General features: G+C 49.5%; 1 protein-coding gene across 6 annotated transcripts in view; it reads left to right on the top strand.

Annotated features, from left to right (window-relative positions):
- Positions 1-14,844, top strand: part of KDM2A (lysine demethylase 2A) — a 1,348,567-nt gene that overhangs the window by 1,239,730 nt on the left and 93,993 nt on the right. For all 6 annotated transcript variants that reach the window (XM_069628943.1, XM_069628942.1, XM_069628941.1 and 3 more), the window contains 3 exons: positions 12,020-12,055; positions 12,340-13,073; positions 13,508-13,671. In XM_069628943.1, the coding sequence (XP_069485044.1) occupies positions 12,020-12,055; positions 12,340-13,073; positions 13,508-13,671 (934 nt within the window). The remainder of the gene's footprint in view (positions 1-12,019; positions 12,056-12,339; positions 13,074-13,507; positions 13,672-14,844) is intronic.

Raw genomic sequence — 14,844 nt, forward strand, 5'->3', positions numbered from 1 at the left:
TCTAAGGAGATCACTGCCATTTCCTCATCTCTTCTGTTCCCTTCTTCGATCACCCGGTGGAGCCGCCTATGATTATGGGTTATATTCCTGCCAGGGACATAACCTGTCTGGTCCGAGTGTATCAGTCTGCCGATGACCTTGCGTAGCCTGTCCGCCAGGACCGCTGTCAGGATCTTACTGTCTTGGTTCAACATCGACAGCGGTCTGTACGACCCACAGTGTTGTCTCGGCTTGTTAGGCTTGGGTAGTGGCACGATCAGCGCCTCTCTGAGCGTGTCCGGCAATCGGCCTCCCTCAAATGATTCATTATACATCTCCAGCATAGGGGGAAGTATCTCTGCGCTATATGTTTTGTAGAACTCACTCGGGAGTCCATCAGTGCCCGGGGTCTTGCAAGTAGGCAGCCGTTTCACCACCTCTTCCAGTTCATCTAGCGTAATGGGACCATCTAACTCCTCCCTTTCCTCTGCACTAATTCTAGGCAATTCCATATCTTCCAGTGTGTCCCTGATTTTATCCAGATTGTCTTCCCCTTTGTCCTCATACAGCGCTTTATAATAATCTAAGAAAGCAGCGTTAACCTCTTCCTGAGTGTGAGCCTCCTCCCCATTTTCCCTTTCTATCATCATGATCGGGGCCCTAGGGGTTTCCCTCTTATAAAGCCATGCCAGTAGGCGACCAGTTTTGTCACCGCCTGCATGCTGCCTCTCCACGTATTTCCTGTAGTTGAGGTCACAAAGCCGCTCCCAAAGCTCCGAGCATCGTTGCTGTAATTCGAGTACTAGGTCTGTGTCCCCCCCCGCTCTGGTACATTCACGCTCCAATTCTTTCTCCACTTTCTCTAGCTCAGCTAGAACCCCCCCCCCCTGAAGGCCCTTTGATTTGGAAATAGCGTCGCCCCTCAATACCACCTTGAAGGCCTCCCAAAGTGTACTAGCCGAATCTACACTGCCCGTGTTCTCCTCAAAGTACCTTATAATCGCCTCTCTAATATCCTCTCTGAAGACCGGGTCTCTGAGCGCCTCCGCCCGAAGGCGCCATGTTGGTATCCGCCCTCTGGGGCGGCCATATTGCCAGGCCATCACCAAGGGCGAATGGTCCGACAGGACCTTCGCTCTGTATTCAATCTGAGTAGTTGCTATCGCCACTTCTGGCGTGGCAAAGAAATAGTCTAGTCTCGTATGCAACTGTTGAGGGGCCGAATAATGAGTACTGCAAGGCAGTGGGGTGTTTCAATCTCCAGACATCTTCTAGTCCAAAATCGTCCAATAGTACCCGTAAAGCCCTAGCCGCCGGGGTGGGCCTGTCCACTTTACTGTCGGACCTATCTATCTTGGGGTCAATAAGACAGTTGAAGTCCCCCCCCCCCCCCCCCCCCCCCCCCCCGATAATCGGTTCCTCTGCGCACGGGCCCAGGCGTGTACATAAAGTCCTGAAGTATATAGCAGTATTCTGGTTGGGGGCATATGTATTAATAATACTCAGTCCTCTGATCTCAATCAGTGCCCTTAGTATTACCAGCCTACCCTCCGTGTCTACCTCCTCTCGTACAATTCTGAGTGGGACATGCGGGGCCACCCAGATCAGCACACCCCTGGCATAGGCCGAGTACGGGGAGCCCACCACCGTGCCTCCCCATTTTTTCTTTACAAGGTCTAGTTTATGTTGGGTCAGGTGCGTTTCTTGTAGCAGGGCAATGTCGATCTTCTGTCGTTTAAGATACAACATGACTTTATTTCTTTTCAGGTAATTGAGTCCGCGGACGTTCCAGGTGGCAATCTTAAGGTCACCCATGGCAATTATGTGTCTTCCCACCCCATTTGCAGGAACCTCCAGCAGTTCGCATGACACAGAAGGCGTCCCACTGCAGCCACTCCGCGAATAAGCTCATTCCCCAACTAACTACACACACAACCAAACCCCAACTCCCTTTCCCCTCCCTCACCCGCCCTCCCCCCAACACCACACACCCCAACTGTTGCCCAGCTTCAACAACAGAGCTCAGGCACCCCCACATCTAGTTCCGCAATCACCGATCAGTGCACCGAGCCCAGTAGGGTGAGGTCGCCCTAATGGCCACCTAACCTAAGCTATTGTGAGGAAAGAGTATCGCTCCATGGGGCTCCCGTTCGATAATAATCCCAGTGTTTGCGACAAACAGTACAACCAACTGACCTTCCATACCGAAGGTTCCGAACCGACTATAATCAAGTCTCAAAGTCCATGAGTCGCGCCATCTTGCGACGCCATTTTACGCCTTCCGCAGCTCCTCCGAGTCCTTCTGGGGCCGGTCCGCCGATTCCTGGGGGCACCTCTGTGTGTCGAGCCACTCCATGGCGTCCTCTGGGGTCTCGAAAAATAAAGTTTTATGCGCCTGTATAACCTTCAGTTTTGCAGGGTAAAGCAACATATATTTATAACCTGCCTCCCTCAGCCTCCGTTTCACAGTCCCAAAATTCATGCGGCTCCGCTGCACAACTAGAGTGTAATCCGGATACGCCGTGATGTTTGCTGCTCCTCTCTTGATCGTGCCTCCTTTTCGAAAATGTTCCAATATTCTTTCCCGATCGCGGTAGTTAAGAATTTTGGCAATGATGGGTCTAGGCGGGTTTCCGGGAGGCGGCCTCCTCGTTAAGGCTCTATGCGCTCTTTCCACTGCGAAGCCTTGGGATAAGGCCCCTCCGGGTATCTCCTGCAGTAACATGGTCTCAACAAAGTCAGTAGGGTCACGGCCCTCCGTCCCCTCCGGTAGGCCCACAATGCGGATATTGTTCCGACGGGCTCGTCCTTCCGCCTCCTCCGCTCTACTTTCCAAGTTGCCCACCCTTTGAATTAGGGCGTGCAGTTTTGCCTTGTGGGTGGCGCAGTCCGCCGTATTCGGGCCAACTTCTTTTTCCAGGGACTCTGTGCGCTCTGCCAGAACCCTAACGTCCTGTCTCAGCAGATTGACGTCCTCCTGGACCTCCCCAACTTTGAGGTCCAATGCCATTTTTAATTCAGAGACAGCCAGTTCTAATTTCGACTCCCAGGCTGCTCTCAGGTCCGCAATCGCCGCCAGGATTTCTTGATTAGAGCCCGAAGGCGTCGCGCCACCCACGGCCGATGCATCTTTATTCTTGGTGGCGTCCGGGCCCGGGGACGTCTTAGTGAAGTCGTCCAGCGTGGGTTGTTTCGCCTTGGGTCGCACTGCCTTACTTGACATGGTTCTGGGGATGTGCAGGTCTTCCGAATGATGAGTGGGCGCACTGCACGCTGGCCTGGTTAGGTCTTCCCGCTACTCTTTTCTATTCCGTCTCGGGCCTATGTCGGCCATTTTGAGTCGCCCTTTGTCCTCAACGTCTCTCGACTTTTCTTCTCCAATCTTCGCCGCCGTAGCTACTGTCCTCCAAAAGTTCACACTGCATAGGTAGCACTTTCACACGCTGGCACGCGTATCGTCGGTATTCAATAAGCAGTCACACCGCACTAATTTGCCCGGATCTGTTCAGGATCTCGGGAGCTCCGCTGGAACGCGTCCTCCTACATGGCTCTCGTAGCCACGCCCCCCAACCCCATTCACTGTTTACCCAAAGATATAGTTCTTTATTTAATACTCCTTTTAGACTCAACCGTGCTGCCCTCTCTGGATACATCAGAGCTAGATTTCCTGGTGGAAAATTCCAGTAATTAAGGCATTTGTTGAAGGGGTAAAGAGACTTCAGTCTCCCATTTCCAACTCAGCTCCTGGATGGGACTTGGATGTTGTTCTTACAAGACTAATTCGATCGTTTTATGAGCAAATGCATAAGGCTAGTCTTAAGGCCCTCACCTATAACACTGCCTGCTCGGTGGTCATTACCTAGTTAGTGCACTGCAGCATCTCTCAGTTCAGGGCCCATTGGTCACTTAGTCATAAGGTAATTTTGCACCCACACTCACTTTTTGCACCTACATTCACTCTACATTCTATGTGAATCACTTGAACTTCCTACTTTCTTTCAGAACCCCGCAAACTTGGCTGAAAGAAGCTTCAATACACTAGATGTTAGATGGGCGGTTGTATACTACCTTGAAAAGACAACCACTGAGAGAGACTAATCAATTCTTTTGTGTCTGTGGCAGCTTGTAGAGACTGGGATTCCGTCTCTAAATAAGCTATTTCCAAATGGATTGTTAAATTTGTCACACTGTGTTACTCTTATCATGAGAGACCTATCCCTTTACGTCTAGAGCCCACTCTACTCTGGACACAGGGGCTACCATAGTATGCATTGCAAATGTTTCTCTAGATTCTGTTCGCAAATCAGCAACCTGGAGTTCTGTTATACCGTCACCGACCACTAATGCTTTGACACATTTTCGAAGTTTGATCCTCTGGTGGGACAAGCGTGCTAAGACATCTCTATGCTACTGTTCCTTCACACATCACATCCTCTCCTGGTACTGCTCGCCAGTCTATGCAGAGCACGTGATTCTAAGCAGATTCACAAGCATCAGAAGAAATACATTACTCACAGTAATCGTATTTCTGATAACGCTATCTGCTTAGATACACATTGAAGTAGAAGGAATATCGACATCTTACACCTTCTTTCTTCTATACTAAATCACGCTTTTGTAAGGCTCCCTCACGGCAGAAAATAAAACAGTTGGACATAGACGCATGAAGGATTTGGGGTACACTACACGTCACATTAGGAATAGTGTTAGTCACGGCCATGTCAATGTCCCTATTCGATCTTTGGAAAAAAGATGCAATACTGCCCGATTCCCACTTGGTCAGACTATGGGCACTGCATGTGAATCTAAGCAGATGCAATCATCAGAACTACGATTACGGTGAGTAATGTATGGCATAATGGATATTCTTCCCAGGGATTCCTCATCGCCCACCCAACCGGCCCTTTGTTGAATAGCTAGTACATTTGAAGTCACACGGTGCAGCACCTCGATATATACTGTTCTGATGATTGTTAATCTGCTTAGAATCACATGCTGTGCATATGGTCCGACATCCGGTGGTAACCGCGGGGTATTGCATCTTGTGTTTCGAGGATCGAAAGGGGTCGTCTGCATAGGCATTAACACTGTCCCTAACGTGGCGTGAAGTGTACCCAAAATCCCTCTCGTGCAGAGGTCCCTCAGATTGTTTTTTCCACCCAGATTACTGGTCGCCCTAATGCAGAGCTCTTACATAGAGCTAGCGTTATTTTCATAGTTATCAACTTTGTCGTTATTCCTGTTAAGTCACTTCGACAGTTGAATCCTATGAAACAATGCTGAAGACTGCTGCAAACTTTCAACGCCTGTTGATCCAAGCGGCGCTGCCGTCCACCTAGCTGGGCCTTCTGGCCGGCCTAAACAGTAGGGAGAGTGGGGTTGGGATGGCCATATTTTTTACATGTATGCCTTTCCTCTTTCACCCTCTCTGCTCCCTGGGTTTTGTCATCGCTGTACCTTTCTTTAGCTATGGAAAAGAAGCCATTTAGATTTTGTCCCTCATGTAGGACCAAATATCCGTGGAAAGACGAGGACTCTTGGTGCAACAATTGTCTTCCCCTCGACCACAACGAAGCGGGTTACGTGGCCTGTAGACTCTTGCGCCCTAAGACGCTTAAGGAGCGCTGCCTGAAGCAGTGGGCGGCCTACGGCATCTCGGAGGCCAAATGTTCTTCCCCTGCCGCCGAAAGTGCTAGCGATGACCATGCCTCTGTGTCGGAAGCCATTGACCCAACGGCGGAAAGCTCTCCGTCTGCGACGCCCGACCCCACCAGGCCTGGCGCGTGTCATGCTATGGGGGAAAAGCACCCAGCGACAGGAGTGCACACGATCATAACACCAAACCCAAGGTTCTGCTTCGGCAGCACTGTCGAAGCGTACCAAAGCGCCAACGGAACCGTCAAACTTCAGTATCATCTAATCGGCAGCCTTCCCCGCCGCCGCGGCCTGCAACTGGGCAATCCAAAGTAAAGGGCGCTAACACTAAAAAACATGCAGCTGTTGAGGCGCTCCCCAAGGATGCGCAGATGCTGCTTAAGGGCCGGTGGCGCCGAAATCCACCGTTCATCCTCCGGTTCAGCCGGTAGATCGACCGGATTCCCCGATCATTGGCGAGAGCATCGCAAGGATTGCCTCAGCAGTTCGACTGAAGGAACAGTCGAAGGAGGCGGCGAAGCACAAAGAACGGCCTAGAGACGTGCCAAAAGACACATCACAGCGCCCCGAACCCTGCAAGGACTACGCTGAGAGTCCTGTGCCTTTGTCAAGTACATTAGGTGACAAATCTCGACGTCGCAGGGAAGAAAAGGATCCCTTTCCTCCCCTGGGCCCCTCTGGTTCAACCTCATGGACCAAGGAGAAATTTGAGGGATGTATTGACAGATTAGAAACCTGTCTCTTATTCTGAGAAGATTGCTCCCAAGAGACCTTGAGAAGACCTTCCTTCTACGCCTGTATCCAAGTTTCAAAAGACCTTGGAAGATCCACATGAAGAGTATACCTGTGTCCTCCCAGATGATGTTCTGGACACATGATCAGGATGAGGATGCCACCTTTCTGGAAAGTGGATGACAAGGCACATTTTATAGACAGTTGGGGGAAGACAGTTGTCCGGTTGATGCTCAACCTTGGACGTCCCCTTCTCCCACCCAGGACCCCGATGCCTTGTGCATAGATTCCCCCCTAACCTCCCCCTCCACTCCGGCTTGGCAAGCCTCCCCAGTGGACGATTAAATGGCGATTAACACAATCTTGAAGAAGGCGGCTGAGCGTTTTCAGATTGCCTCTCAAGAAGCTTTACCAGATTTTGATTTCATGGAGGATATACTCGAAGAAAAACCCGTGGCCAGCCTGGCCATCCCTTTGTTGAACTATATTAATAGGAGATTGGCACCTTCCTTGTTGATGCCAGCCCAAACCAGGGCGGTGAACCCTAGTATGGAGAAGTTATGTTGTCCTTGTCTGACTGACCCTGCCTACATCAAGGGACATGCCACTCCAGATTCTTTAGTGGTTACCACTACCAGAAAATGGGCTGGTGTTCCCCTGTCTACAGGAGAGGCACCACCCGATGATGAGTCCAGGAGACTACATGCACTGGGAGAAAGGGTCACAACTGCTGCTGCATTTTCCACACGAATAGCTAATATCACCACACTATTAGCCAGCTATGCAGACGTCCAGTGGAACCTTGTGCAAGAAGGCCTTCAGGAAGTGCCAGAACCTACACGGACCAAGTTGCTCGCCATCGTTTCGGAAGGCAAGCAAGTCAGCCAGAATGTGCTCAAGAACACTCTGGACGCTGCAGAGACAGCGGGAAGAGCCCTGGCACGAGGTACCTTGCTCAAGCAACCTGCATGGCTAAGGAACTCCGGTTTCAAGCTGGAGACCCAACTAGCCCTTATAAACAAACACGTTGAGGAGACCAAACTGTTTGGCAAGGCAGTGGACAATGCACTGGAAACGGCCAAGAAAGAACATGAAACGCTTCCCTTCAACAGATTACCCAGAAACCCTCTCAGAAGAAGCGGCTCTCGCCGGTCCTTTCGTGGGCAATCTCGTTTTCCCTAGAACCAGTATAATGCAGGAAACAACTGGAATTCGGGACAAGGGTCTAATAACTCCATCAGTTATCCATCAAGAGGGCAGCAGCGTGGGAAAGTTAGAGGATGAGGTTCCTACCCCAGAGGTGCTCGGCCTCTGGTCAGAAATGACCTTTGGATCCAGGTCCCCTCCCATGCCACCTCGGCCGGGGGGCGTATAACATCTTTCCTTAATGCATGGGAGGGGATAACAGACCAGTGGGTACTCAAGACGGTCACCCACAGGTACTGCATAGAATTTGCCCGACCAACCCAATTCAGACCGCCAAAATCAAGACTCCTGACGCCGGACCACCTGCAGATCCTACTGCAAGAGGTGGGGAGACCCTTCTAGGAAAGGAAACCCTAGAAGTCGTCCCTATTCTACAGGTAAACAAAGGTATTTATTCAGTGTACTTCCTTGTACCCAAAAAGGATCTCACCATGCGCCCTATTCTAGACTTGCGCCCAGCGAACAAGTATGTCAAACCTCAAATGTTTCGTATGGTCACTTTACAGGAGGTAATCCTGCTGTTGAAACGGGGAGATTACATGGCAACACTCGACATGAAAGATGCATACTTTTGTATTTCAATGTTGCCAGCGCAAAGAAAATACCTAAGGTTCATGATAGAGAACAAGCACTATCGGTTCAGGGTACTCCTCTTCGGCATTGCCTCCGCACCAAGGGTGTTTACAAAGGTACTGGCAGTAGGAGCAGCAAGCTTGCGCAGACTATCCTTCGCAGTTTACCCTTACCTCGACAACTGGCTTATAACAGGGCAGTCCGACGAAGACGATAGCCCTCTTACTCAGTCTGGGATTCTCCATCAACGAGAACAAATCCAGCCTAGACCCCACTCAAGTCAGTTTCTAGGGGCTCTAATTAGGATGAAAAACAGCCTTGTCTTCCCCTCCAACGAGAGGGTTCAAAACATGCGGTTTTAGATCCCTCAGTATGTAGCCTGTCGGGAGGTGATGGTACGCAAAGCCATGCGACTGTTAGGAATGATGGTGTCCTGCATTTATTTAGTTCCTCACGCGCATCTGCGCATGCATCCCATGCAAGAGTGGCTCAACAGCCAGTGGTGTCAGGGCAGCGGACAATGGGAAGATCTGGTAGTTGTCTCGCAAGCCCTCGTTCTCTCTCTGCAGTGGTGGTCGAGGGAAAACCTCTTGAAGGTTAAGACCTGCACCACCCCCGCAGTAGAAGCCACTCTCACGACCGAGGCATCTCTCACGGAGTGGGGGGGACTCACCTGCTTCAGCAGACGGCACACAGCGTGTGGTCCCTACAAGTAGCGTCCAACCACATAAATCTGTTGGCGCTATTAGCGGTATTCAAAGCACTGAAAGCCTTTCAAACACAGTTATAGGGGAAGACAGTCCTGATCTTGACAGCACCACAGCCATGTACTACCTGAACAAACAAGGAGGCACACACTCTCCAGGGCTATCCAAGCTGTCCCAAAACATTTGGATATGGGCTCTCAAACAGAGGATGTTCCTGTTGTCCCAACACGTTCCAGGGGAACTCGATCTTCTGGCAGACGTGCTCAGCAGAGATTTCCCACTGCCTGTAGAGTACAAATGGCGACTACACAAAGACATAGTTGCCAACGTTTTCGCAGAATGGGGCTTCCCAGAGATAGATTTGTTCGCAACTCTGGAGAACGCTCAATGCCAAGATTACATATCCAGGTACGCACAGAACCGCTCCCAGGGGAACGGGCTCTGGATAGCATGGTCAGGGAAATGTGTTTACGCTCCCCCAACGACCCCCCTACTCCCTTAAGCCAACAAGATTGTGCACACAATGCACCAGGAACCAGTCACCATGATACTGTGGGCCCGCCAACCCTGGTTCTCATCTGATGATGTCCCTCTTCCCCTCCTATGAAACTACCCTGCCCATACAACATGTTATCTCAGGACAGGGGAGAAACACTGCACCCTTGCCCGCAAACTCTGAATTTAGCGGCCTGGCTCCTGAGGTCATGGAGTTCGGACACCTTCAACTCCCTCAGATATGTATGGACATACTCAGGGAAGCGAGGAAACCCAACACCCAATATTGTTATTCCAGTAAATGGAAACGCTTCGTTATCTGTGTAAGGCCAAGGGCGTCAACCCCATTGACTACTCTCCTACTCACATTGTATTGTACCCGACTCACTAGATTCAGGCCTGGTTTTTAATTCCCTGAAGGTGCACTTAGCTGCTCTCTCAGCCTACACTACGTCACAACAAAAGGTCTTTTGGTGTAAAATATCAGTTAATAAGGCTTTCATGGAAGGGGTTAAGAAGATTCATCCCCCCTGTTTCAAACCCAGCTCTCGGATGGGACTTAAATGTGGTTTTGACTAGACTCATAGGGTCCCCCTTTGAGCCTATGCACAAGGCAAGTCTTAAAGACCTTACCTATAAAACAGCCTTTCCTGTGGCTATCACTTCTATAAGAAGGGTTAGTGAACTACAGGCCCTTTCGGTACTAGACCCTTTCGTTACTGTTCAGCGAAGGTGGTTCTGCGCACTCCCCCTCAATTTGTGCCCAAATGTGTTTCCAAGTTCCACGTGAACCAGAAACCCACTAACGTGGCAGAAGCCTAGACACGTTAGATGTATGCAGGGCAGTCATGTTTTACCTGGAAAGAACTAAACCACTGAGAAAGACCAACCAATTTTTCATTTCAGTGGCGGCTGCCAGAGAAGGGGATCCTGCCTCTAGGTCAGCAATCTCAAGGTGATTAGTCAAATGCATCACACTTTGTTACACTCTTGCTAAGAGAGAACTGCCCTTCAAGCCTAGAGTACGTTCTACTCAAGGCACTGGGGCTTCCATAGCATTCATTGCAAATGTTCCCCTAGAGTCCATTTGCAAAGCGGCAATCTGGAGTTCTGTACACTTTCTCAGGTGGGACAAGCAGTACTAAGACATCTTTTCACTACTGTTCCTTCTCACAACCCACCTCCAACTCTTCTGGGTACTGCTCGCTAGTCTATGCGCAGCATGTGATTCTAAGCAGATTAAGAAGCATCAGAAGACCTGTATTACTCACCGTAATGGCATTTCTGATGATTGTATCTGCTTAGATTCGCATGCGCCCAGCCCACCCTTCCTCCCCGCTCGGGTGGAAGAAACATAGACGTCTTACTACTTTCTCTCTTTTATGTACGCACTCACGATAGGCCTTGGGCTCCCTCATGGCAGACTAAATACAATCGGAGGGACCTTGGCGCTTGAGGGATTGTTATAGACACGCCTATGCAGACGTCCCTTTTCGATCCTCGAAAGACCAGATGCAATACTCTGCAGTTACCACTGGATGTCGGACCAAATGCACAGCATCTGAATCTAAGCAGATACAATCGTCAGAAATGCTATTACGGTGAGTAATGCATGTCCTTTGGACATGTCCAGGGCTCGAAATTAAAAGATTGAATAAGTAGGAGCTAAAAGCAGCTCCTGGGTATACAGCATTAACCAGTGACCACGAGCTAACTTTGGGGAATGAGTAGCTAGTACATAGCGTTCCAGAAATCTAACTTTCACATGAGATAGAAACCAATAATTGTGTCCATTATTTATGAACCCTTATGCTTTAAATGAAGTATACATGTGTCCTAATGTTGGTTTATGTATTGTCCCAAAAACATTTAGTTAATTCACATTGGAGTTTGTTTGGCATCCGTTGCCCTGCATAGCCAAAAGTAGCTCCTTGTAGCTGTTGGTATCGAGCTTAACAGGCTCTTCTAGACTACAAGCAGGAGCTAAGTGGCTCCTAGCGCCCCTCAATTTTGAACCCTGCATGTCCGATGAGTGACACGTAGAGGTGTCGCCCGAAACAAGCACAGAGTTTCCAAAGAACAGCTGCACTGGTAAGGCAATATCATAGATAAAGAATCCGTGGGAGGGAACATCCATAATAAAGAACATTAGAGAGATAAGTCATTTTTTCTTATGCAGTATTATAACGTGGCCTTGGTTCTGGGACGTTTATCAATTAGGCCTAGAGTTAATGTCCACTGTTTATTTTCTGATTGTCAACTGATCCTGATAAGTTTACAATCCCAATGAATCTACCAGATGATGAATGTTGAACCTGATTCACTGGTCTTCATTCTACTGGGAACTGTCCTGTGAGCTCTCCCAACAGTGAACAGATCTCAGGTCACCTGATCAGTTGTTTTGTCATATGTTGACTTGTTGAGCAGTCTCCTGGTTGGTGATTTGACATTATAGCGACAGTTTATTTATCCCTGCTCACTGTTGGCTTTAGATACTGTAGATCTATCTGTCATTTGTCTTTCTGCTCTACTGGGGTCCTGCTTCAGATCCAGTTTGGTGTGACGGAGGCTCTCACCGGCTGTGGTTTTTCTCTGATCAGTTTTTGCTTTTGAGTTCTTGCTTCGTGATTTGAGGTACACTCCACCCCGCTGATGATTGTCTTCTATTGCAGATGGTGGCCGATCACGACCGACTTCTATTGCAGCCAGTGAGTAATAATTTACTTTATTTTTTATCTCCGCTCTTCAAAAGCTGTCTGGACTTGGGTTCTCTGGTAAAATGTTAAGGAGGTTGGCCGTAGGGTTTCAGTGGGTTTGATTCTTAATGCCTTTGTTTTGTTGATTAGTTTGCAACATGAAATATTCACTGATCTACAGATTTCCTTACCAAAATCATAATTCTGCAGAGATAAAGGACATGTCAAAAGAATAAGTCTATGCTTGATGAAATCCCAAATATTGAAAACCTTTTTTTTCTTCCCCCTTCCCCCAGAAGCGAAAGATGGATGACAGTGACGATGAAACTGTGACCACCAAGGTGCTCCGCCCATTGCGGAGCCGCGAGGACCCATTGGCCTCTCCCCCACAATCTCCCCCTAGCAGACTGCAACTGGTGCATGACCCAGGCTCACCACAATCACCCTCACGTGGAGGAATAATGACACGCTCTTCCCCCGGAGCTGGCCCAAGCCAGCACTCCCGTGATGACCGTCTGAAGCGGCGGCAGCAGCAGCTCCTGCGGCTCCACTCTAGTGAGCTGGGTATTGAGTTGGCGCAGGAGAAGGAGAACAATCCGAGTGGCAAGGAGCTCTCTGAGGCAGAGCGTGCCAAGATCCGTGGATCTTACCTGACCGTGACACTGCAACGGGCCCCTAAAGACTTCCATTCTAGCTCTATTGTGCCCAAGCTGCAGGCTATAACTGCTTTGTCTGCCAATTTACGCCCAACACCACCAGCCCGCATTGTGTCACGATCTTCGCAGTCCAGGTTACACCCTCGGAAAGATCGACTGCTAGACGATGACGAAGAGGAAGAGGAGGATGAAGATGACGACAGCATGGAGGAGAGTGGCAGCAGTGACTCCAGTCCCCTAGGGCAGAGGACATCAGGCTCACGAGAGGGCCAAGACTTAGTTATGCAAAAGGATGTCTGGATGTCGGTGTTTCATTACCTCAACCGGAAAGAGTTGTGTGATTGCATGCGTGTCTGCAAGACCTGGTACAAATGGTGAGCTGCCAGAATCCCTTTTTAGCACCGTTCTATGCAATTATTCGCTGAAAAATCCGCTGGCCAGCAGCACAGAGCATTATTGACATGGAGTTTGTATCTGTTAGGTTATCTATTAATGGCACTATTGTATCCTGGTGGCTGTAGGAAAGGACTTTTGAAGTGCTTTGAATTTTGTGGCTATTTCAGCATGGGAGAATAGCGAATGTTATTGTCCCGGACTTGAGTGTGTCGACAGTCTTCTTTATTAGTGTGGGCCTTAATTCCCCTCTGGTTAACATTTTGCAATAGGCCAATCAGCACCATAGTAGTACGAGCTGGTTGTCAGCCTATTACTAAAGCAGTGTTTGCTTTAAGATGAGTTGTATGGGCAAGTCGTTTGCTGCCAATGTTGGAAACCTTGTTCTTATCCATTCCTTCTGTTTGTCTGGCAGGTGCTGTGACAAGAGGCTTTGGACAAAGATCGATCTAAGCCGCTGGAAGACCATTGTGCCACAGGCCCTCAGTGGCATCATCAAGCGACAGCCCGTCACTTTAGACCTTAGTTGGACCAACATCTCAAAAAAGCAACTTACCTGGCTTGTCAACAGGCTGCCAGGTGAGTTATTAGTGTTGCTGATGACCCTCCAAAGGCCTCTTGCCATCTTTACTTTGAAATGTCTGAAGTGTTTTTTTTATATATTTTTCAGAGGCTTGTTGAATCTGTTCAGATCACGTGCTCTGCATAGGCCGACATCTAGTGGAAGCTGCAGAGTATTAGTTTTTTTATAATTCGAAAAGGGACGTCAACAGGGTGTGCCAATAATACTATCCCTAGTGTGACGTCTGCTGTACCCATGGTCCTTCACGGATCAAGGTCCCTCAGATACTTTTTTTCCGCTATCATAGACATCGCTATTTCGCAGAGTTCTCCTTTCGGTTTACCGCCATTGACTTTTACAAATTAATAGTTTTTCTTACTATCCTTTATATTCCACATCACCGACTATCAAGATCTGACAGCGGTGAACCACGACCATCGTAGACTCCCTCTGGCGGATTTGTCCGGCCTTGGAAGGCCGCTTCGGGCTTCGCCCCACACAGTACGGAGAAGGGTGGGGGGGCATTTAAATATGTATTTGCCCCTTTTCGTACACTACACTCGCCAAGCTGCTGTCATTCCGTTAACGATAGGACCCCTTTTAAATTTTGCACTAAGTGCAACAAAAAGTTTCCATGGGTCAACAAGCACCTGGTGCGCAACCTTTGTCTCCCTCGGGACCACGTCGAAGGGACCTGTCGGGCTTGTAGGCTCTTCAAACCCAAGACATTAAAGGACTGCTTAACTAAACGCTGGGCCCACCACGCTGTGCAGTTCGAGGCCACCATGGACGTGGAGGGGACTTTAAGTAGCGGCAGCAATACTGCAGTATCCAGCGGCGATGGGGATTCTCCGGTTTCTCAAGCGCAGGCCCTCGACCCCATCAGACAGGCCGGTGGCCTTGTTATGGGGACGACACCCGGCGGCAAGGGCGCTATCACAACTCCTTCCACTAAACACACAACCCATGGCCGAGACTCGACACAACTGTCGAACGGGGACCAATGAACGACGTCTAGGGGGAGGTCCGTAGAACCTCTGTCCTCTGGGCACTCCAGATCAAGGTCACCACATGACCGACCCCAACTGTCGAAAGACAGAACAGACATTGTGACTAAATCCAACACTGCACGTCAGGCGTTCACTCTTTCAAGAACCGAAGTCCGGCGTTCTCCGCCGAAATCGGTAAAA

Source organism: Ambystoma mexicanum, chromosome 12 (genome assembly GCF_040938575.1).
Source record: "Ambystoma mexicanum isolate Mex_15411 chromosome 12, UKY_AmexF1_1, whole genome shotgun sequence".
Classification (NCBI taxonomy): domain Eukaryota; kingdom Metazoa; phylum Chordata; class Amphibia; order Caudata; family Ambystomatidae; genus Ambystoma; species Ambystoma mexicanum.